Source organism: Pseudogymnoascus verrucosus (genome assembly GCF_001662655.1).
Source record: "Pseudogymnoascus verrucosus strain UAMH 10579 unplaced genomic scaffold scaffold_3, whole genome shotgun sequence".
Lineage (NCBI taxonomy): Eukaryota > Fungi > Ascomycota > Leotiomycetes > Thelebolales > Thelebolaceae > Pseudogymnoascus > Pseudogymnoascus verrucosus.
The window spans coordinates 308,711-330,337 of NW_017263654.1; the positions used below are offsets into that span (position 1 = coordinate 308,711).

Here is a 21,627-nt window from a genome sequence, read left to right on the forward strand (position 1 = left end):
TGAAAACCTCAGCTACAGAGCCCACCCTGCAGCACAGCCTATATACAATTTGACTGGCGAACAATATTATTTTCTTATGGGTAAGAAAATGAGGCCTTGATTCCGACTGAACAGTGATTAGGATTCTGCGGATACGTAGTTGCTTGCATTTATCACTTCAAAAATCAATATCACGTGCTTATGACGTAGACAGCCAACGAGGCTGAGTTCAGAAAGCTGATAGCTCAATCGTGGCTTCTCTGTCTTGGGTAACATACATGTTTCAACATCCATATATTCCATCTGAACACTTTTGTCAGAATTATTGAAGTCATACTCAAGTTATAGACACGCCTTCATACTCATTGCGCAAAGACAGATAAGCAGCAGAAATCCCGAGCTTCATCATCTCACCACGACCGATACAACGCGTCAATAACTCTACGAAGCGCCCGCCACCCACGACTCTACAGGATGTCTGGAATCCCAGTATACACGCAGAGCCCGATTACGGCAGCAAAGGCAAATGCACCTACACCCCAGACTGCCGGCCCAGAAACCTCTACCAAAGCCTCAGCACCATCTAATAACCCCGCCACAACCACAGCCGTCCCCACTACAACATCTCCATACGCCCCCCAAACCGGGCAGCCTGCTGTTCCGGCTCCCACAGGCTCGTTAGGTCCCCCAACTGGACCAGCAAATAATTACGCGCCCTCGCCCATCACTCCATCTAAGACAGCCGACCAAGGCCCACCCCCGCCGCAGCCAGGAGCTGTACCAACGCCGCCGGGACGAGTGAAGAGCCCGCTTCCGCCACCACCAAAGGTGGGAGAGAAGTACACACCGCCCGAGCCGGCATCCCAAACTACGAGCCCGCCCTACCCTCCTCAGATGGGATTTGCGCCGCCGGCGAATCAGTACCAGCCTACGGCGACGGCGTCGCGGCCGACGGGGAACTACCCCACCATGTTGCCGGTGCAGGGCCAGGGGGTTGGCGGCGGTCAAGCGGAGAGGAGGAGCTTTGAGCATCCGCCTGGTAAGTACTCGTGAATTCTTGGGTTTGGAGGAATAAATGCTGACACTTTTGTAGGATACCAACAGAATCCATACGGAGGAGGTATGTCAGGAGACCAGTATGGTGGTGCGCCCCAACCAAGCCATGGCGCACAGAGTGGACAGAGTGGGCAATGGCATCGTGCAGGGGATATGGATGATAATGCCGGGGAAGAGAGTATCTGGGAAACGGCGAAGAAATGGGCTACTACCGCGGGGGGGAAGCTGGCAGAGACGGAAGCAGAGATTTGGAAGAGAGTTAATGGAGAGAAGTGAGGGGTAGTATGACTGGCTCGGAGTCGCCGGTAAGGGCGGGGATGAATGGGATGAGATGGGATGGGATTCTGGTGTCATTGTGGAGGGGGGAAAGTCTGTTTTAGCACGTGGGGTTTATCCAGAAGTCCAGGAAAGGCATGTGCGATGGGAGGGAGCCTTAGGATGCGAGGAAGCATGTTTCCTCGGACCGCAGGCGCTCATTCATGCGCACATCGACGCCAAAAGCGGTCTTGACGGACACGAATCAGGCATGGGCCAAAGAACCGCAGAGAACCGCCGGGAGGCAACAGAATCGTTACTAGGCAACGCGATGGGAACGAATGCGTAGGCGTCGTACTCACCCACGCTACTAGCTTGTGCAAAGTTATCTGTACTATACCTTACGTACCTGCGTTTACTTGCCCTGTCCTTGAACAACATCGATGATATAAATGGATCGTCATATTAAACATGCTCTCGCGATTCATGCGTCCCTATACCCGCGGGGGTCTGCGATTTGTACTTTCATGCGTTTTTCAGCCGCCAGGCCGTTTTGGGGATGGGAAACATTGGGAGCCAATGAGCGATTGCGCTGTGGGCTGACGGTATTGTTGGTTCTGGGAGAGGGCCTGGATCCTTGGGGAAGGCCGGATGGAAGAAGTGTGTTGCGATTGGGTTCCTGTTCCTGAGGGTGCCTGGGGTGTGCCTGGATTGCGTACCTGAGGAGTCAGACGGTATTGTGCTCGAGTATGTGTATGTGGCACGCCAGCCCACAGGAACAATGTGTGTCCAGGACATGCCAAGCGGCAGGAACAATGTGCGTCCATCTGCTCACCTGACATGTTCTGTGTTGTTGCAATGAAGTCCATCAGCCTTGTAATCAGGTGAACGATGATCGGCTCGGGAAGAGTCTATCCAGCAACTGGCATCATGTCAGCCTGGAGTTTTATAATAGCACCATAACTGGCATAGGCCTGTCATCCGGGGGCTCCGGCGTCTTGGCTCCCAGGGAGATCTTACATACCCACCTCCATACGTAGGGCGCAGCGAGAGCAAGGACCACACAGGGCGCGGACGCCTAGAAGCATTTTGGTGGGTGATATGGAACGAAGTTATGGTTTCTAATACCGAGGCTCTGCCGAAAGGTTTGATCTAAGAAAATGGCACACTGGTGATGGTGCGGCGGTGCGCTGGCGGGCGTCGCCAATGGTGGTCTGTTGACAGGGTCGTTGGCGGGGGACAGGGGCGGGATGAGGCAGTGGGAGGTTTCAGATAGTGCGATTCTGAAACATCAGGCTAGCGACTGGGTGTGCAACCACGATTTACCAAAGTATGGATGAGTGTTTTTTCTGCACCTTTTAGAATGCAATTGGGGCCAGATCCTTCTGGACGGACCATCCACGGCACGGCAGATGGCTGTTAATCATTGTCCTGTGCGCTCTTGTCGATTCCTGGGCGAAATCGTTCATCTCGTTTTGCAGTGATCGTCCGACCAAGCTATATGCATGGAATGGAAGCATTTAAAGATCGTATAAACCAAGCGGAACCCCACAGACAATGTTGCGATGTTCTCTACTCGGATCACCCTCTGGAGTTGTCGTGGGAGTGGCTGACGCGCCACGGGGTAGTGTTGTGGTGCCTTCAGTTGAACCTCAAACGACAGGAGGAGCCACACGGCTACGGTGCCGCATTTGGGGGAATGATGGTCTGAATCACCTCTCGTTACCATGGCGAACAATTGGACCTTGTTACGGTCGTATGACAAGCGATAGTGTTTTATGTTACGTCTACTGGAGGCCCACGAGGAAATATCAGGAACGAGCCGTCCCATTGACGTCCACGACACTCAATCGTCGTCGAAAGGTGGTGAAGACGCGTCCATTTGAAATGATAAGATGCATATTAATACTATACCCAAGACCAATGAATACTCAGCCTGTCAACTTACGTGTTGTTGGTGGTCCAGGACGGTAGATGTTGTCCTCGTCGCCTAAACGAGTTAGAGGTTCCAAGATACCCCACGACTGGCCCTGGCGGATTTTCCTGGTGGGTTGTTTGAGACGAGACAAGCCACCCCCTCCTTCCGCCTGGAGTCTTAATTGCAGGTATCACAAGTATTATACAGGGAACACTGGTGACTTGGCATCAAACCTGCTACTCCGGTATTTCGCCCTCACACCCCACCACGCACTCACGACTTACCCCATCAAACACGTACAGTACGCTACGGTACTTACGGGTATATGTGAACTTTGCTATTGTAGGATGTCTATTTCTGGAACCACTCCGGCTCCGCGGGCTCAAATCGACACATGTCCAAGCCTCCTGATAGGAACGGCCTCTTTCGGCAACACTTCGTACCAGGATCATTGAAAGTCCGGACATGTGTGGTTCTGCTTCCACGGTTACTCTACCACAGTTCACCACCGCCCACCACTGCAATCTGCTCCTTACATGCTAAAGCTGGGCCGATGTTTTATCACTTTCGCTCTTCGCCACGCCGGTTACTTCAGTATACCCCAGCCGTTACTAACCCCACTCACCTCTCCCATACCCCTCTCTCTAAACCTATCTTCCTCGAAAGAGGCTTGGGCAGGTTTAGAGTTCCAAAAGCACTCTAGAGCGAAGTATCTTTCTAGGGCACTCTACCTCGTGTCAGGAGATCCAGGCATGGGTAACCTTGACGTTCCCGATCCTAGCCAGGGATTTGATGACCCGAAGAGGGTCTGAGCAAGTACAGCTGGTACTTTAACTTAACATCTTTCTCTTATTATCGGGGATATGGCCAGCAGCCCTTTACCACTTTTACCATTGCTCGCCGCGTCGTTCGTTCCACACAACATTTTCTTGCTCATCCTCCGATTGCACAGTCGCTCCTTTTCGGGTTTCCTAATTTCTTTCTCATAATTGACGTACTGGTCTATCTACACTCTTTACTTAACTTTATCTATATCACCGCTGGGAGCTGGCTCCCACTTTACGTGCCGCCTGCGCAGACCCACTAACGAGTTGTTTCTATACTATACAATACCGTATAGCCGTCCTCAATACGCTCCTTACTGATCCATCGACTCATATATATCAAATACCGGCTCATATCGGTACCTTTCTTTACAAAGCATACTTGTCAATATTGCTTTCTAACATTATCGCCAACGAGACACTGCAAGATTAACACCGCATACTGACTGTCGTCATTTAATCCAATCCATCCAAGAACGGCACCAAGATATCTGATATCTCTTCTATCATAAGAGGCGCCCACAAAACGCACCCTATATCACCGACGCAGCGTCTGAACGACTGCCGCTTTATACCATTCTACATCGCTGGCGCTTTCCACAATGGACTCCGAGCAGGCGAGTGTATATGTGGTCCCCGGTCCATATACAGACGCCGATTCTCGTCCACTACATAGTCGCCAGCAATATCATACACCAAACTTCACCTTCAATCCGAACAATAAGTTTCGCAGAGACCAAACCCCGCGCTCCTATCCCACCACCACCGTCAGCTCGAGTGAGGCAGCAAAGCAAGTGGAATCCGGGGTTACAGCCTTGTGGTCGACGCGACAAGTGCCAAATATGTCACGGCCACGCCCTGCCCAGATGGCGGAAACCAACCTGAACGGCTTCAGCTATTGCATTCCTGAGCAGCCTACCGCGCTACCTGCTTGGGATTCGACAACCATGACACTCTCCTCCAGCCATGAAGTGATGCCGCAGACATATGCCATCGTCCAGGACTTCTATCAGCCATCTGAAAGTGCCGATAGCAGGCCCTCTTCAATGTACATGAACCAAGGGTATGCGCAACTTTCTGAGGATTGGGGTAATAAGGCATGTGGAGATGTACTCGAATTACAGCACTTTGACTCTGAAGCAAATATCGGCCAGGCTTATACCACAGACGAATGCGTTCCAATTCTTGACCTGAGATACAACACTGGGATGGACAACGATCACTTGAGCCTCGAGAATCCATACAATTCGCGCCGCATGTCAGGCTCGTCATTCACTATGTCGACCAGTGGTGGTTTATCTGACATGACTTCATATGATGATTTCTCAACGACCCTCTCTGAGGCCCCGTCCTTCACTTCGGACTACCCGCCGCCATCAAACAGAACTTCTCTTATGTCATCTACTCAGTTATCACCTGTCGCATCTCCACGGATGACACCTCAAAACAGGTCTGAACTTGTGCGAACACAAAGCCGTGGGCGAGCGTCCCCTTCTCCAAGGCCGAGCATGCGATCCGCGCCGTATTCAATAGACAACCGCAGCAAACGATGGTCTACAGGTTCGTATGCCTCGGGGCCAAGAAGACCGTCGCCTTTCGTCTATCACACAACCCCAGAAGGATTCGTGCAGCCACAAAGAATGTCCTCTCGGCACTCCTCGCCAACGTTGCCAAATACTCATCTTCCTTTAAACATGGCCAATCTTCAAAATCAGCAAAACCCGTATCTCATGCCACACAGCAACCCAGCATACCATCGCAATAGCATGATTCTACCATCAAACGCTTACCACGAACCTCGCCACTTTGAGACACCACCTCCTCTATTTTCGCATGGGCTATTCAGAATGTTGCAGAGCAATGCGGACCCTCACTCCATGCACTCGCACTACGCCGATCTGAGTGACCCCCCAGATCTCTATGCCTCTCTCAACGATGAGCAGATACCACCCCCACCTGAGGACATGAACCCGAGCGACCCAGACCTAGTACCACATGAACAGGAGCTTCGGTTTGATGGTGACCTCTACACGCCTCGTTGGGTCCGCGGTCATGGCAACAAACGAGAAGGCTGGTGCGGCATATGCAAACCTGGTCGTTGGTTGGTTCTTAAGAATAGCGCATTCTGGTATGACAAGAGCTTCACGCACGGTATTAGTGCGGCTACTGGGAACCCATTCCAGGAGCCGCAGGAGACAAGGCGTATGGATGGAAACCCAGATGTTTGGGAGGGCTTGTGTGGAAGCTGTAATGAATGGGTTGCGTTGGTCAGTAGCAAAAAGAAAGGCACGACTTGGTTTAGGCATGCTTATAAGGTATGTGATTCAAAGCAGCACACTGTTGCGGTATATTGTCTCACCGAAACTAACGTAAAATAGTGTCACACGCACCCAAAGATTAAAGACGCACCGAAACGAAGGAGGGAAAGCAGTAGCACTAGAGCGTTGGCTGCGTCGACGATGGCGAAGCCTCAAACCGAGCTACCCAAGATAGAGGCGCCACTTACGCCGCAAATGACACCCCGTCCCATCACTTCTGACAATACAACGCCGGCGCCGACAAGAAGAATAACGACCCCACTACCGAATATGGCAAATATGATATAGTGGCTCTCTGAAACCGATTTAAGCTATCATTCTTTTATATGTTAATAGTTTGCTACATATGTTTGTTTGCCCTAGTACATATTGGGACTTTTTTCAAGCGCCAACAAGAGACTGGTTAGACGGTTGGCCGGGTTAGGACATTTTCGAAAGATTGGAAGGGAATACGTGGTCATATCTCTCTACTCCTGGGATGGTTGGGATAGGAGGGTCTGTCATGACTACGAGACATGATTTTACGAAAAAAAACATGGGATTGGATTCGTTGATGCGGGCATCATGATCACAACACCCCCACAAACATATAATTTTTTTAAAGTCAAGCATAATTGCTACGGATGGAAACGCTAGAAACCCGATTTGCTGTCTGTTGGCTGCAACGGGGATTAGTTTGAACGCTCAAGTACATAGCACATAGTTAGAAATAAAGCCAAAATAAAGCCACCTGAAAACGACTCCTGTGCCTCGGTATTTTCCAAGAACTGCTCCGATCATCGGGGTACTGGGTGAAACTTGCAAAACGCACACATAATATAAACTCATCGCGAGCCTTACTAATCTGCAAAAGTTGAGACGGTACAGTGTGCAACCTGCAACACCCCTGAAACGAGCGGCGCTCTCGGTTTTGAAGCGGTTTTGAAGTCGAGCAAGTATATACTCACCTTGTAGCTTTGCCACGGGTTGACATCGGCGCTGAGGTCAGCTGCGCGATCGGGAAGTTGGGTAGCCGGCTTGGTAGAGGACCCCAGGGATTTGTAAATATTAGGTGAGAGAGTCAGCGATGGAGATGGTAACAGGAGTTTTGAAAGGGGGTTAATCTGTAACACGTGATCATAGAGAATATTATTGCCTGATGCGCAAGGCGGCGACAACGAACAATGTTTCTTTGATCGTAAGCTGCCAACGAAGCTCCAGGGCAGAGGAACTGTTCTTTGCAGCGCAAGTGTTGTGAATAGGAGGGCCGTAACCATGGCGCCAGATCGGATTGACCAGAATGTCTACGAAGGTAAGCTTTCATCTCCTACCAGTGACTTTGAGAGTCAACGTGCTCCCGCCCGAAGTTGACCATAGGCGCAAGCTAACGTGTCGTTCAGATCAGCTTAAAGACATCATCCAAGACCTCTATGAGTTGATGGTACAGACAACCTCATATGGAAACGTAGGACAGGGAGTCAGCTCCAAGGACGTGCTTCAGAATACAGTGTTCGTCACCTGTCTCCTCACCCAGCATTCCCCCTTCCACCCAACACAGGGCCAGCTAACACTCTCCAGCGCCCATCTCCACGCATCGTTGACCCAGCTCCATGCCTCCGCCTCGTCGCCATCCGCAACACCTATTCGCGTCCCACCCGAACTGATCCAATACGTCGACGCGGGTCGCAACCCCGACATCTATACCCGAGAGTTCGTGGAGCTAGCACGGCGGGGAAACCAGTTGATGAAAGGAAAGAAGCAGGCATTTGGCAGTTTTAGAGACATTCTGGCGAGGGAAATGGCAAGTGCATTGCCTGAAGTGAAGGGCGATGTGGAGAACGTTGTGAGGGAGACTGGGGGAGAGGTGGGGAAGCTTTATGAACCTGCAGCTGGCGAGGCTGGTGAGGCGTGAGCAATTTCCAGAGTTTGCGGGAATAAGTTGTCATCAGCGGACGCATTGAATGGTTGGGCATTACTGTTGGGTTGCATTGGAAATGGGAGGGAAGGCGTTATGGACTAGCGAGGCACATGGACAATACTTTGGAGATACCCGTTTCTCAGCTTATATACGATCTATAGCTTTGAAAATTCACCGATGAAGCTGCGGATCATTCTTCGCAATACAAAATAGTGTTTTATGTTCTTGGCAGTTATCAGAACTGCCCCTCGTATGACGAACCACGTGCATGTTATAAGCGCGGCAGCTAACTCACGCGATCACTTAAGCGCGGTGGGATGAAGTTGTCTTGGCGATAAATCGCACTTTACTCCACAATAGAAACGCAAATACAAAGAATACATTGTCCCACATATCTTCGGCGACCTTAGGCAGTAAACTTGTCATATCATTTCAGGCCAATATCTGGCACTCCATATCTCGAATACCTATTTACTCCAGCAAAGCGGAACTATGTCTCTGTAGCCAGATATCCCACAAACAATGCTGGATACTGAAGATCGACAGCTGCATTTCACATAGCAGCCACAACCCAGTCTATAACTAGACATACAACTTTTATTCAGCTGACCTACAGAAGCCTGCTGCCATATGGATACACAGGTATGCCCTCCTCCTGGTTTTGGTGTCTTGTTGCGTTATTTTGTTATCTTTGGATCCCAATTACCCCACCCCCACTATGAACTGAACTACCTTCATGACCTTTTAACTTTCGCTAACATGCTCTCACAACCAGGTCGAAAACGCGATTCAAATCGCCTGGGACCCGACATCAAGCCAAGTACTCAAGGGCCAGGCGTTCGAATTTCTCAATCAGCTCCGTGAAGATGTCTCCGGCTGGCAAATATGCCTCACACTTTTTACCCGCACGCCACAGACATCAGAGGTTGTGCGCCTCGTTTCTATTGAGATAGTTAATAATGCCGTTGCAAACCAACATCTGGATCAGGCGTCTTTGAACTTTCTGAAGGATAGCTTGCTCGAATATTCTCGCCGTGTGTATGGAGGATCAGGCGGTCAGCAACAGGCCGACTCTGCGAGTTTGCAAAACAAACTGACGCAAACCCTAACATCGGTGTTTGCTTTCTCATACCAACGGGGATGGGAAACCTTCCTTTCCGACTTCCTGTCCATGACATATCTTCCAAATAGCACCTCTTGCGACAATCTGGCCGGCACTGCCTTATACCTCCGCATCCTCGGTTCTGTCCACGATGAAATCGCTGATGTGTTTTTATCCCGGACCGGTGAAGACCAAAAACGTAACAACGACCTGAAGGACCTTCTCAGAGAGCGCGACGTTCCTAAGATAGCTACGTCGTGGCAGGAGATTCTCACATATTGGCAGGGCAAGGACGATACATTGGTTGAGATGTGCCTCAAGGTTATTGGGCGTTGGGTTAACTGGATCGATATATCTCTAGTTGTCAACCAAAACTTCCTTACCATCCTCCTCCAGCTCATCGGAAGAGTTACCCCGAACAATGGCGAGGACAAGGTTAGAGATGCTGCTATAGGGTGTTTGACGGAAACCGTGGGCAAGAAAATGAAGCCGGGAGATAAGATGGACATGATTGAATTCCTGAACTTGGGCGACATTGTTTCCCAACTTGTTGCCAGCCCAGCATTGGCAAACCGCTTTGGATCCGACTACGATGTCGACTTTGCAGAGGCTGTAGCCAAGCTTGTTAATGGTGCCGTATTCGATATTGTCAAGGCCTTGGAAGAGAGCGCAGACGGCTCTCCAACACGTGTTAAGGCTGATCAACAACTTCTGATTTTCCTGCCTCACCTTCTACGATTCTTTTCGGACGAGTACGACGAGCCATGCTCAACTGTTATCCCATCTCTCACAGACCTCCTCACCCTTTTCCGCCGTGCACAGCCACTACCTGCGCAGTACTCCTCTATGCTCTCGCCCATTCTTAACGCTATCATTACAAAGATGAGATACGATGATACGGCGTCTTGGGATGATCAAGTTACAGAGACTGATGGGGCAGAATTCATGGAACTGAGGAAGAGACTTGAAGTTCTCCAGAAAATTGTAGCTGCAGTTGATCAGACTCTGTATATTGACGTCCTGAGCAATGTTGTCGGAAATACTTTCCAGTCGATCGAGCAGAGTGGGTCTGGAGTCAACTGGAGGGACATCGACCTCGCTTTGCACGAGATGTACCTCTTTGGTGAGCTTGCTGTTCCAAACAGCGGCTTATATGCGAAGAGCCAGCCCTCAAGTGTCGCATCAGAACGCTTGATTGCGATGATGCAAAAGATGATTGAATCTGGTAAGAGTTCAAACTATCAATTGCTGTTAAGTTACCGCTAACATTGTCCAGGTATCGCATCTTACAACCACCCAGCCATTCAGCTACAATACATGGAGATCTGTGTACGCTACTGCTCTTTCTTTGAGAATCAGTCGGCATTCATCCCTCAAGTTCTGGAGCACTTTGTAGCGCTGGTTCACCACAATCATGTCCGCGTCAGAACGCGTTCATGGTACCTATTTGGCCGATTTGTAAAGCACCTGAGAGCTATACTCGGAAATGTCGCTGAGACGGTAATTACCTCGATCAGTGATCTTCTTGTCATTAAGGCAGAAGTCCCCAAACCTGATGACGAGGATGATATGTCCTCTGATGAGAGCGACCACTCAGCGGGCGCCGTCTTCACCAGCCAGCTATATCTATTCGAAGCAGTTGGAACTATTGCGTCCACGTCAACAACCCCAGTCGACAAGAAGGTTCTATATGCCAGAATGGTACTGGAGCCCCTCTTCGCGAACATGGAGCAAGCGCTCCCTACGGCCAGAAATGGAAATGCTCAGGCTAGCTTGCAAATCCACCATATCATCATGGCGCTCGGGACACTCGCCCATGGATTTTCGGACTGGACACCAGGAATAAGCAGCGCTGGAAGCAAGGCCCCGGCAGATGAAATTTCACAGGAGTTTGATCGCGCTGCCGAAGCCATTCTCGTTGCTTTGGAATCCTTGAAGTCTCAACTCGAAATCCGAACGGCTGCTAGGTTTGCTTTCACACGCCTCGTTGGAACGGTTGGCGCCAGACTTCTACCACAACTTCCGCGTTGGATCAGCGGCCTGCTTTCAACGGAATCTTCTAAAGACGAAATGGCTATGTTCTTGAGAGTCCTTGACCAAGTAGTCTTTGGCTTCAAAACGGAAATAATTGGGGTGCTTGATTCGCTCCTATCGCCATTGCTCATGAGGATTTTCAACAGCTTGGGAGAGGCAGTTTCGGGAACTGATGACGAGATCCAGCTTGGGGAGCTCCGACGCGAGTACCTGACTTTCCTCCAGGTCATTCTCAATAATGATCTGGCGTCTGTGCTTGTTAGCGAGACCAATCAAGGTTTGTTCGATGTTCTCTTAATCTCTGTCGAAACACTGGCAAAGAATGTGAACAATGGGACAGGCCACCTTGCCGCGAGCCGCATGGCATTTTCAATTCTTGCCAAGATGGCGCAGCTGTGGGGAGGACCGGACGTGGCTACTCCATCCCATTACCCGGAGACAGCTACACCAGCTCCTACTCCAGCTTTCCCAGGCTTCGATCAATTTCTCATCAACCGCTTCAGCCCTGTCTGCTGGGAAGTCCTCCGTAACCCCGATTTCCGACCATACCAGGACGCACAAGCTAAATCGGTACTTACTGAGATTGCCGGTCTACAGCAAATCATCTATAGCAAAACAGGAATGCTCTTCATTGAGCATCTGCAGCAATCCTTTTTCCCATCCATGGGCTTTGACGGATCTGACATCATCCGTTCGATGACGACCTCCAATGACCGAAAAGTCTTTGCAAACTTTCTCGTTGCATTCTTGAAGCAGCGCGCATAGGAACTCAGTTGGTAAATATAAAGAAATGAGACCCGTAAGCGCAGTGGGCATTCAGCATAGGCGTATCTCTGGTTTGTTAGGTTGCATTTTGCATCTTTGTTTTGCACTTTGCATTTGGGTGGGAGTTGGTCCTCGGCTTTATACCATGTCAATGAGGCATGTTTACATGATGCGAATGGGGGTTGGGAAGGGTTAAGTAGGCGGAGGGGACCGGAGGAATATGGATGGAAGTCAGCGGCGGATATAGATAGATAGACATACATATATGCTATGGTAAAAAATGAATGACCAGAAATGGTTTCTAGATTCATATCGCCGACATTTCACAAATGTACGAGAGAGACCCTTGATAATTTGTGGCTGGTTGGGGGTGATGTTCATGAGAGTTACGGGAACGAGATCCCTCGGCATCCACAGTAAGCGCCATCACACCCAGCAGCCAACCAACATCTTTCTTGCTGGGATTGTTGCTCAGCCTCGCACATTAGCTCTCCCGCCACCAACGGTCGAGAGCTGCGATTGATCCAAGAGTGGGGGGAAAGACATGGGGGGTGGTAGCTTCAGATAGTAGAATCTGCGCAATTGCTCCTCATGCCCAGTGTCCTCACCCTGTCTTTGTTCATCTTTGCACATTGCTCTCTGTAATACGATGTTGTCGCCTTTCTCTACGCAGTGGTGACGAGCGATATCGTTAACTGCTGTTACTCCTTATCGGCAAGGCTGGCTGGCTGGCAAGCACACGGCAAGACAAGATGGACGACTATATGTTCAAAGAGTATGTCAAGCAGTCGAAACCTGTGGCTGAGGAGACGAGCTATCTAGAGATATTCTCCTACTCGGTGAGCTAAATCAATTCCCATCCGCTACTGCCAATAGAAACTAACATGCAATCCGCCAGGACCCGACTCTAAACACCGTCAAAGAAGAGCCTCTCCCAGCCGACGAATTTGAAAACTTCCTCCATCAACAAGGTGCCTTCCGGCCTCCAATACTGCCAGTACGTGTCACCCGGGTTGCCGGTCTGCGCATGATTCTGCAGCAAAATGCTAGCCACCCCGAAACATTCTCGCCGCAGTATATCAGTCTGAAGCAGCGAGCCTATGTATCGATGGTCGAGACGATGCGACTTCCCTACCGCGGAATCGAGAGCACATCTGCCGTTGGCCCTTTTTTCTGGGCCGCCTTCGATCAAGATGAGGAGAGGCCTCACTTGCAGATACTATTCCGGAAGAGCGATGTTAGGAAGAAGGGGCTCACGAGAGGATGGGAATTGATGCTGTCCCATGATATGCGGGGAGGCATGACGATGGGATACTGTAAAGGGACATCGAGCAGTGATATAGTTGCGTGCGTGCGCCATCTCAAGGCGTGCGCGCAGCAAATTGGTCACCCAATGTTGCTGCCCACAATCATCTTTAGCCACGACATGAGTTCAAAAACGGATATCAAGCAACGTGAGGCGCGCGATTGGCTGAGGAAGCTCGAGCATGCTGTGAGTATGCGCCAGGAGATTGATGACAAGGAGAGTTATGTCGACCAAGACGGCCTGGTGGATTTCGACCTCATCAATCGACATCTTGTCGAGTGCCACAGTCAAGTACTGTGGAAGCGGCCAAAGGCATACATGCAGATTCTCCAAAGTTTTGATGAAGCTATGGAGCTATTCAAGTCTTCTGCACAGAGCGGCGAGCGATGGCAGGGCGAGTTGAAGAAGCTGAATGCGAGTATGCTCTCACGGCACGAGTTTTACCGCAAGAAGCTGCAGGGAATCGATAGCTATGCCTACACCACGCTGCAGCGGCTTGCCATCCAACGAAGCGCTCTGTACAACATTATCGCGCAGCGAGAGAGCAAGCTGAACTTCCAGATGGCAGGCGAGCAGCGCAAACTCGCACACGCGTCGAAGCGTGACTCAGGCGCACAAAAGACGATTGCGCTTCTCGGGGCCCTGTTTCTGCCTGGCGCGTTCCTGGCGTCTATGTTTTCCATGTCGTTCTTCAACTTCCAGAATGGGGTGGTGGACGTCAATCCAGAGGCACCTATTGTGTCAGAATCATTTTGGATATATTGGGCCGTGACTGTCCCATTGACGCTATTGATTGTGGGACTGTGGCACTACTGGGAGAGGCGGAAGGAGATGCGGTATCTAGAAGAGGATCTTTTGCTTGAGAAGGGCGTTGAGTCGATGGAAATCCAGATTCAGGCGCAGATGAGAAGAAGGACTATGAGCAAGGTTAGTACGTGGGACACCAAAGCATCTTAGAGGTGGTGGCAAGTGGCGCCGCCCGATGCCTTATGATGATGAGATTTATGATATACGGCCTGGTTGTATTGAGCGATTGGATAGCAAAATTTCCTATTCTCCTTGTTTCACGAGATCAAGTTAAGATATACGACACTTCATGTAGCAAGCAACGATTTATGAGAAATGAAGATTTATTATCAAGAAGTTTTGTAATGACTATGCCTTGTTGACTTTGGACCCGGTAAAAATCAGAATTACAATTGGTGTCATATAAGTTTATCTACTCTACTCAAGGCGGTTTCATGCCGAATGGGCATGCGACAACACGGGAGAAACATCACTAATCTGGTAGATATCCGGGGATGCCGACAGGTTAGGCGTCAAGCAACACAGGGGAATCAACGGTCTGGGAAAAGTGTCTTAGTTCGTTAATAAGTCCCAGCACCCCGCATTGCTATCCTAGCCGTTATACAATATATAACCCGCAAACGCCACTCGGTATCGTATATCATTCCAATTTCCATCCGAGTCCCGCTGTATTTCGTTACATAGCCTTTCAATCATCCCGGTCCTCTTTGTTGTCCTTACCATTCCCGCCCGAAACTGATGCCACAAAATCCTGGTACTTAAACACTTCGCCTCTCTTCCCCGCCACCATCGTCTTCCCAAACGCCCTCCTTCCGCTAAACCCACTCATGATCCTATCTACCTCCCTTGCCGTTAACATCTCCTCGCCTGCTTCCGGAGCTGTATGAAGCAGCGCATCCTTTAGCTCTGCTAGATCGACCTGGCCGCTATCATCATCGTCAAATGCCGCAAATGCGTTCAGCAACTCATCAGACGGGCTGAGGCTTGCCAACATGGTTGAGATCTGGGTTAAGAAAGTCGCCATCGTCATCGTCTGCGACTGGCTTGGAGGGAAGAAACTCGACAGGTCAGACGCAGACGCCGGGAGCCCAAGCTGTGTCAGCATGTCAGCGACATCTTCGCGGTTGACGATTCCATCGCTATCACGGTCTAGGATCTGGAATCCTTCACGGAGCTCGCGAACCTGGCCAGGTTGCAGTTTTGAGAGGGCGTTGGCATCAGACATGTTGCGGGAGGTATGGGCAGAGCGGCTAATCTGAGGGCTTGATTCGGTCTTGACCGGGCTAGACCGGATCTGTGATTCGAATCGGTCCGTGAGCATGGCCCCGGATCGAGGGTTGGATTCTGCACCGCGAGTGGGTGAGCGTTCTGGCTCACGGCGCGGGGTGGTCACAGGCGCGAGGCCGCGGGGCGTCCAGGTATCTGTGCTTGGTGTTGATGTGCTGGAGTGTAGTTTGGAGGGGGTGTTTATTTGCTTGGAGGGTGACGATGCCGGGCCATTCAAAGGTGCGTTGGTTGAGTTCCGTAGCGGCGATGGCGAGGCTGGAGATTCTGGGCGGCGGAAGGGAGATGTGCGAGGAGAGTTGAAGGAGAGTGGAGATGGTTTGTAGGAGGCCTGGGCAGCCTGGTGTGGGGATTAGTACTTGGATTTGAGTTCGGTGTTTTGGGTAGGAGCGATCCTGGTTGCTAGCTGGGGGAGGGCAGTTGCGGTTGCTCACCATGTTGGTAGTTGCTTCTCAATAACAAATCTATATATAAAGGTGGGTTCACTGGTTATAAAATAAGCCTGTCGTCGAAGGCGTAAAAGGGCGTAGTTGATAAGATGTATGAATCGTCGCAATGGTGCATCTGGTCGTCGTCGTCGTGTTGTCCCTCAGACAAGTGCATTCCTACTCCTATTGGCTAGACCGAGTCGAGGTAAACAGAGCTAAAGCACGTGTAAACTTCAGCCTTGTACCCCCCTTCCTTTCATTGGTGGTAGTTGGCGCGAGGCTCGAGGCACGGACGCAATAACCTTAATGCCGTTTCAGGGGCCAAATACGCACTGCATGACATTGGAAATGCTTCAAGTATCGGGGAAAACTGATTGCGAAAGAACTCGAGACAGTTAATACGACTTATTCAACATTCAGGATTGATTATATATTGGATACATTAGTTTGCAACAGTCACACTATCCAGGTGGGACTCGTTGATCGCATTCGTTTATCGTCACCGCGCATCAACTGCCCCGCCAATGCGCCTCACACATCGTTAATATAAACTGGCTGGAAGCGAATATAAGTTCGCCCTCAGCCCCCCATACTAGCTATGGCGACTACATCGACTAGCAGCGGTATTCTTTATCGACCTCCTACAAACGGCACTACAAGCTCCCATGGCAGTGCGGCAAACAGACGAACTTCCCTCTCGTCCTTCCCCTCGTCTCGCGCCGCGTCGCAAGTCTCCGAACATTCGCGCATATCTAAGTCCCCTGCTCCTCCTGCGCATGATGATGGCCAGCAATCCCAATGGAACTCTACCCAAAGAGCAAAGACACCATCGAGCGACATTTCCCCACATTCGTCACAGTCCCCTGTGAAGTCCAACCCCAATGCGCATTCCCATAGAAAGTTGCGTTCCCAATACCCACGCGGAGACACAGAGAATCATGTCGAGTACATCCTTGTCGCGTCATTTGATATCGATCGAGGACCTGTCATGGAACACCAATATCCAGTAGCTATAACTGGAGACGAACACATGCTCGCAGAACTTATGTTACCGGACCAAGCGCATGTACGGAACCAAGATTGGACAATATTTTTCCTACATAAAGATACGAGCCAGGAGGAGGAAGAGGCAGAACTCAAGGCCGAGAAACGCCGTAGAAAGAAGAGAAGGAGGGATATTGCGGAAGGCCTAGTCGAGGCGGACGAAGAGGACGAAGCGGACCTAGAAAATCACCCATCAGATGATGATAGCGACAGCTCAGAAGAAAGTGAAGATGAGGGAGGCGAAGGGCCTCCGCTTATTTACGTTTTAAACTTGGTGAATACCAAGCAAGATAAAACGGCCAAGAGAGGAGCTGTTGTGAAGGCCATGGCGATATGCACAAGGCATCCATTCTTACATATTTATAAGGTTGGTATCTGCCATGATTCATACTGTTCAGCTGCTAACTGTTTAGCCCCTTTTATTATTAGCATTGGAGGAGTACTTTAAGGCTCCCCACCCAACCACTCTGTCTGTTTTATACGATGCAGTAAATACTATGGATCTTTCGCTCATGCCAAGGTTGTCACTCCTTGAGAGATATTTACTACAAACGAGCGATAATCAAGATCTCTTCTTGGAGAAGTTTGAGCAGATGACTCATATAAGGATGGCTGAAGACCGAGGAGAAACGATCAAAAGTGCAGCAATTGGACATAGCAGCCCGGAGAAGAAATCGGATCTCACCAGAAATGGTACGAGAGCGCATGTCCAGCAAGGGCACCCCGAATACTTTGTGCCTCGAGATACTCACGAATTCGAGACACGGGTCATCTACAACGGGATTCCGATACCAATCAAAGTCCCGGTTGCGATCGCGCCAGAAACCGTTGGCGACTTCTCGATGATTAAACTGATACAGACCTTTGGGGATCCTCACGCTAAAAACCCACAGCCATTCACTCTACACTCACACCTTACCACTGGTGGGGCATATACTCATCCTATCATCGTCCTTGTAAATGCCATTCTTACTCAGAAGCGGGTTATATTCTTAGGCCACAACAGGCCTTCTGGTGAAGTTGCTGAAGCAGTTCTCGCTGCTTGTGCATTAGCATCAGGAGGTATCCTTCGTGGCTTCACACGCCATGCCTTCCCATATACAGATTTGAGCAAGATCGATGACCTCCTCAAAGTTCCAGGTTTCATTGCCGGTGTGACGAACCCGACGTTTGAGAACCACCCAGAATGGTGGGATGTCCTATGCGATCTTCCGACTGGACGGATGAAAATAAGCCCTCGGATTGAGCAAGCACCTGTAACTGAAGGGTTGGTCTTTTTCCAACAACAGAACCCACAGTTTTCAACTCATACCATTGCGGCTACATCTACTACGCCAACGTCTGCTGATCCAACCGGTGATGCTGCGTTTATGGCTGATGTTCTCAAAAGCATAGCTGCTCGGCACGGTGAAAATGCCGTGCGATCAAAGTGGAGAGTTTGGGTTGAGAAGTTCGCTCGAATTTCAGCAGCCTTCGAGGAAACAGTGTATGGTGCTAGTGCTCTGTACATAGGCAGTGAAGAAGACCCCAAACATGCTGATGGCACTAGTGGACACGGCTACGTCTGGAGCGATGAAGGGGCGAGGCAAAAATCGCTTGCCGGAAATGCAAGCAGGATTGAAGGATGGCGTAATACTAGAAGCTATTATAGCTTTATCCAGGTAAGACGACAGTCACTCCAAAAGTTTACTCCCATTAATATTCTTAGGATCTTGCTCGATATTTCACCGTTCAACCTCAGAAATATATAGACTTGCATCACCTTCATGACCGACTGAAAGTTCAGAAATTAACCCAAGCGGCTTCGGGAGAGATATACATTGCATTCTCAAAAGCAGCAGTGACGTATGACGAGATCTGCCAACTTCTTTCCGTCTGTCCTGTGAATCAAGCTGGTGTGTTTTATATAGCTTTAGGGCTATTCCATAAGGACATCGAGGTACGGAAATCGGTTGTTGAGCTTTTGGAACGGATCAGCGAGCACGAAGCTGGGCGACATTGGTGGAAACGCCTCAGTCGCTTCGAGAGGTTGGCATATATTAGGATTAAGATGGAGATAGAGGCAGGTGAAGGGGGCTCTGGCAAGCAGGCCAAGCGTTCTCCATTCGAGGGTTTACGGGATAGTTGATTGGGTTATGTTTGTTTTGGATGGTGTATGAATCACGAGGCTATGATAGCGACGACGGTTACATTTATGATTTAGGCGCCCATGGATAAAGTTATGATCTGAAGATGGGTAGTGAGCGTTGGTATTATAATTTTGCCCATTCAGATATTGTTATGATCGTGCCTTGCGGATTATCGTGACCCCAGGGTTACGGAAGCGGGGTAGAGGGGTGAGTGACATCGTCATAGGCCTTGGCCCGGCCAATTTCGGACAATAAAAAAGCGTCCCAAATCCATAGACCCTGCGCTCTTTCTCTTATAGTAAAGGCAATTGAACGTCACTTCCTATTTCATTCATTCAATATGGCAAAGGCTTTCAGTGTCCAGGCGACTATTGCGTCGTTCGGGGGGAATTTATTGAAACTTGAGCACAATGCGACGTCGACAGGCTCGACAATGAAGTTGAACCTCTTCTTGCCCGCTCAAGCCGAGAAGGGGAAAGTACCCGTCATCTTTTATCTGGCAGGCCTGACATGTACTGGGGACAACGGGGCGGAGAAGGGCTTCTTCCAGGCGACTGCCAGCAAGCACGGAATCGCCATTGTATACCCTGATACAAGTCCAAGTTCGTCCCCTACCTCCCACCCAAGCTCTCACACTCCCCAGTAGTATGACAGAGTCCATGCTAACTAAAGCCAGGGGGTCTCGGTGTTCAAGGCGAAGATGAGTCCTGGGACTTTGGCACGGGTGCAGGATTCTACCTCGACGCGACGAAAGGGTCGTACGCGGCGGGGTACAAGATGAGTTCCTATATCACAAAAGAGCTTCCAGTAGCTCTATACGGACAGTTTGAGAACCTAGATAGCTCCCGAGTGAGCATTATGGGCCACTCAATGGGTGGCCACGGAGCCTTAACTCTGTTTTTGAGGAACCCGGGGATGTATAAGAGCGTCAGCGCTTTCGCGCCAATCTCCAACCCGAAGAACTGTCCTTGGGGACAGAAGGCTTTTGGGGGTTACTTGAAGAGTGAGGAGGAATATGATGAATGGGATGCAACGGAGCTTATTAAGAAATGGGGAGGTGACTTCGAGGCACTGATTGATGTAGTGAGTGGTCATAATAGATAGAGAGCCTTAGTAGCTCTTGGGAAGATAACATAGTGTGCTAACACGCAACAGGGCGATGCCGATAACTTTTACAACCATGGCCAGTTGCTGCCTGAGAACTTCATAGAGGCTGCAAAGTCCAAGGGCAAAGCCGACAAGATCAATTTAAGGATGCAGAAGGTAAGAACCATTGTGGCAGCTCAATAAGCATAAGACGACAAGCTGACAGGAATAATAGGGCTACGATCACAGCTACTTCTTCATCTCCACTTTCTCCGAAGACCACATCAACTACCATGCCAAACGCCTATTGTAGAAGGTCTTGATTTGTATTCAGATTACACATTCCCCGTCTCTCAAAGTAGTGATAGGGCCAACACGAATGACTAGAGCTTAGCACTAGAGCCAGCATGCACCACGCAAATACAGTATATGTGAACAATCAAGCCTCCTGTATTTTCATTGTGATGTACAGACCAGACTTCAGTCGTGTCCAGAACGCCATTTTTTTCTCCATCCAGAACCCATTATCATATGCATCGCTAAGAAATCAGAAAGTATTGAAGAAAGGGACCCATCCGAGCCAAATCTTAAGTGAGAAGTTCTTCACAAGTCCAGTCCTCATACCTGAAACATGTAGGTTAGCACTTAAGACAGAACGAATCGAGGTGTAAAATCTTACCATCCGTCTGGCATGTACCTCCTGACAATCAGAGGGATCTTCTTTTCCCTCAGTTCCTTGATGGCGATCTGAAGCGGGTCCGTCTCGCCCTCCAAATCGACCAAAACCGGTGCGTTCATGCTGATTTGCAGCGCCCTTGTGCCCAAGATTCTCGCCCGCTCATACTTCGTCATGTACGGAGTGGTTGTCCTCTGGTCATTCGCGATCTTCTTATCCTTTGGGGCCTTATCCTTTCCTTTGGCGGCGGCTGCTGATGGGTCGCCAGAGATCACAACACCGTGCTCACCAGTCGCAAGGAGCTGGTCGGGGTTCTGTGCGGCTTGGAGGTCATCGATCTGGGCAACTTCGTCCTCGCCGTTGTATGGCTCTGGCTCTTCTGGGTCGTACTCGGGCTCCTCATCCTCGTATGCTGGGGAGTTTCTGTGCCACTGTGTTAGTAATGAAGGGTCAATTGCTATCGCGCTGCTGGTGGCTGGCAGAACGCGACCTCATTAGTCCCCCATGTGCACTTACCCTCCTCCCCCATAATCATCTCCAGCGTCAGACATGTTGAAACGATTGCGCGCTTTTGATTTGAGAGGATGTGATTGTAGAGTTCGGAGAACAGGCGTGGAGAGTGGCCGTTGTTGATGGGGCTCTTCCGCACTCACAAAGAATTTACGCTCCTCAGCAAGATACCTTAGCTTGGCGCCAAAATTTAAGGTTTGCGACAAGAA

The 21,627-nt window shown here is 50.1% G+C and overlaps 9 protein-coding genes across 9 annotated transcripts; 7 read left to right on the forward strand and 2 right to left on the reverse strand.

Annotated features, from left to right (window-relative positions):
• The first annotated feature begins 256 nt into the window (after nt 1-256).
• VE01_01117 (uncharacterized protein) lies at nt 257-2,530 on the forward strand. The gene is made up of 2 exons (XM_018270644.2): nt 257-1,018; nt 1,073-2,530. Exons 1-2 carry the CDS (start codon nt 454-456, stop codon nt 1,309-1,311), a joined length of 804 nt encoding a protein of 267 aa, XP_018134552.1. The 5' UTR covers nt 257-453; the 3' UTR covers nt 1,312-2,530.
• Nucleotides 2,531-7,081, forward strand: VE01_01118 (uncharacterized protein). The gene is made up of 2 exons (XM_018270645.2): nt 2,531-6,347; nt 6,411-7,081. The coding sequence occupies exons 1-2, from the start codon at nt 4,635-4,637 to the stop codon at nt 6,636-6,638; spliced, it is 1,941 nt and encodes a 646-aa protein (XP_018134553.1). The 5' UTR covers nt 2,531-4,634; the 3' UTR covers nt 6,639-7,081.
• Nucleotides 7,082-7,534: 453 nt separating this feature from the next.
• NUT2 (RNA polymerase II mediator complex subunit) lies at nt 7,535-8,430 on the forward strand. Its single transcript, XM_018270646.2, has 3 exons — nt 7,535-7,641; nt 7,730-7,838; nt 7,908-8,430. The coding sequence occupies exons 1-3, from the start codon at nt 7,605-7,607 to the stop codon at nt 8,239-8,241; spliced, it is 480 nt and encodes a 159-aa protein (XP_018134554.1). The 5' UTR covers nt 7,535-7,604; the 3' UTR covers nt 8,242-8,430.
• Nucleotides 8,431-8,604: 174 nt separating this feature from the next.
• Nucleotides 8,605-12,441, forward strand: LOS1 (pre-tRNA nuclear export protein). Its single transcript, XM_018270647.2, has 3 exons — nt 8,605-8,889; nt 9,023-10,574; nt 10,626-12,441. The coding sequence occupies exons 1-3, from the start codon at nt 8,878-8,880 to the stop codon at nt 12,146-12,148; spliced, it is 3,087 nt and encodes a 1,028-aa protein (XP_018134364.1). The 5' UTR covers nt 8,605-8,877; the 3' UTR covers nt 12,149-12,441.
• Nucleotides 12,442-12,526: 85 nt separating this feature from the next.
• Nucleotides 12,527-14,596, forward strand: VE01_01121 (uncharacterized protein). Its single transcript, XM_018270648.2, has 2 exons — nt 12,527-12,987; nt 13,047-14,596. Exons 1-2 carry the CDS (start codon nt 12,901-12,903, stop codon nt 14,409-14,411), a joined length of 1,452 nt encoding a protein of 483 aa, XP_018134363.1. The 5' UTR covers nt 12,527-12,900; the 3' UTR covers nt 14,412-14,596.
• A 77-nt stretch (nt 14,597-14,673) lies between these two features.
• Nucleotides 14,674-16,127, reverse strand: VE01_01122 (uncharacterized protein). The gene is made up of 2 exons (XM_018270649.2): nt 15,980-16,127; nt 14,674-15,885 (listed from the first exon to the last, which is right to left on the reverse strand). The coding sequence occupies exons 1-2, from the start codon at nt 15,980-15,982 to the stop codon at nt 14,950-14,952; spliced, it is 939 nt and encodes a 312-aa protein (XP_018134366.1). The 5' UTR covers nt 15,983-16,127; the 3' UTR covers nt 14,674-14,949.
• A 192-nt stretch (nt 16,128-16,319) lies between these two features.
• On the forward strand, nt 16,320-19,356 carry VE01_01123 (uncharacterized protein). Its single transcript, XM_018270650.2, has 3 exons — nt 16,320-17,384; nt 17,431-18,678; nt 18,726-19,356. The coding sequence occupies exons 1-3, from the start codon at nt 16,572-16,574 to the stop codon at nt 19,143-19,145; spliced, it is 2,481 nt and encodes an 826-aa protein (XP_018134365.1). The 5' UTR covers nt 16,320-16,571; the 3' UTR covers nt 19,146-19,356.
• Nucleotides 19,357-19,404: 48 nt separating this feature from the next.
• On the forward strand, nt 19,405-20,669 carry VE01_01124 (uncharacterized protein). The gene is made up of 4 exons (XM_018270651.2): nt 19,405-19,748; nt 19,823-20,229; nt 20,302-20,409; nt 20,468-20,669. Exons 1-4 carry the CDS (start codon nt 19,487-19,489, stop codon nt 20,543-20,545), a joined length of 855 nt encoding a protein of 284 aa, XP_018134360.1. The 5' UTR covers nt 19,405-19,486; the 3' UTR covers nt 20,546-20,669.
• Nucleotides 20,577-21,572, reverse strand: RPB6 (DNA-directed RNA polymerases I II and III subunit RPABC2). The gene is made up of 3 exons (XM_018270652.2): nt 21,425-21,572; nt 20,912-21,331; nt 20,577-20,856 (listed from the first exon to the last, which is right to left on the reverse strand). The coding sequence occupies exons 1-3, from the start codon at nt 21,457-21,459 to the stop codon at nt 20,820-20,822; spliced, it is 492 nt and encodes a 163-aa protein (XP_018134359.1). The 5' UTR covers nt 21,460-21,572; the 3' UTR covers nt 20,577-20,819.
• Between the last annotated feature and the right edge of the window lie 55 nt (nt 21,573-21,627).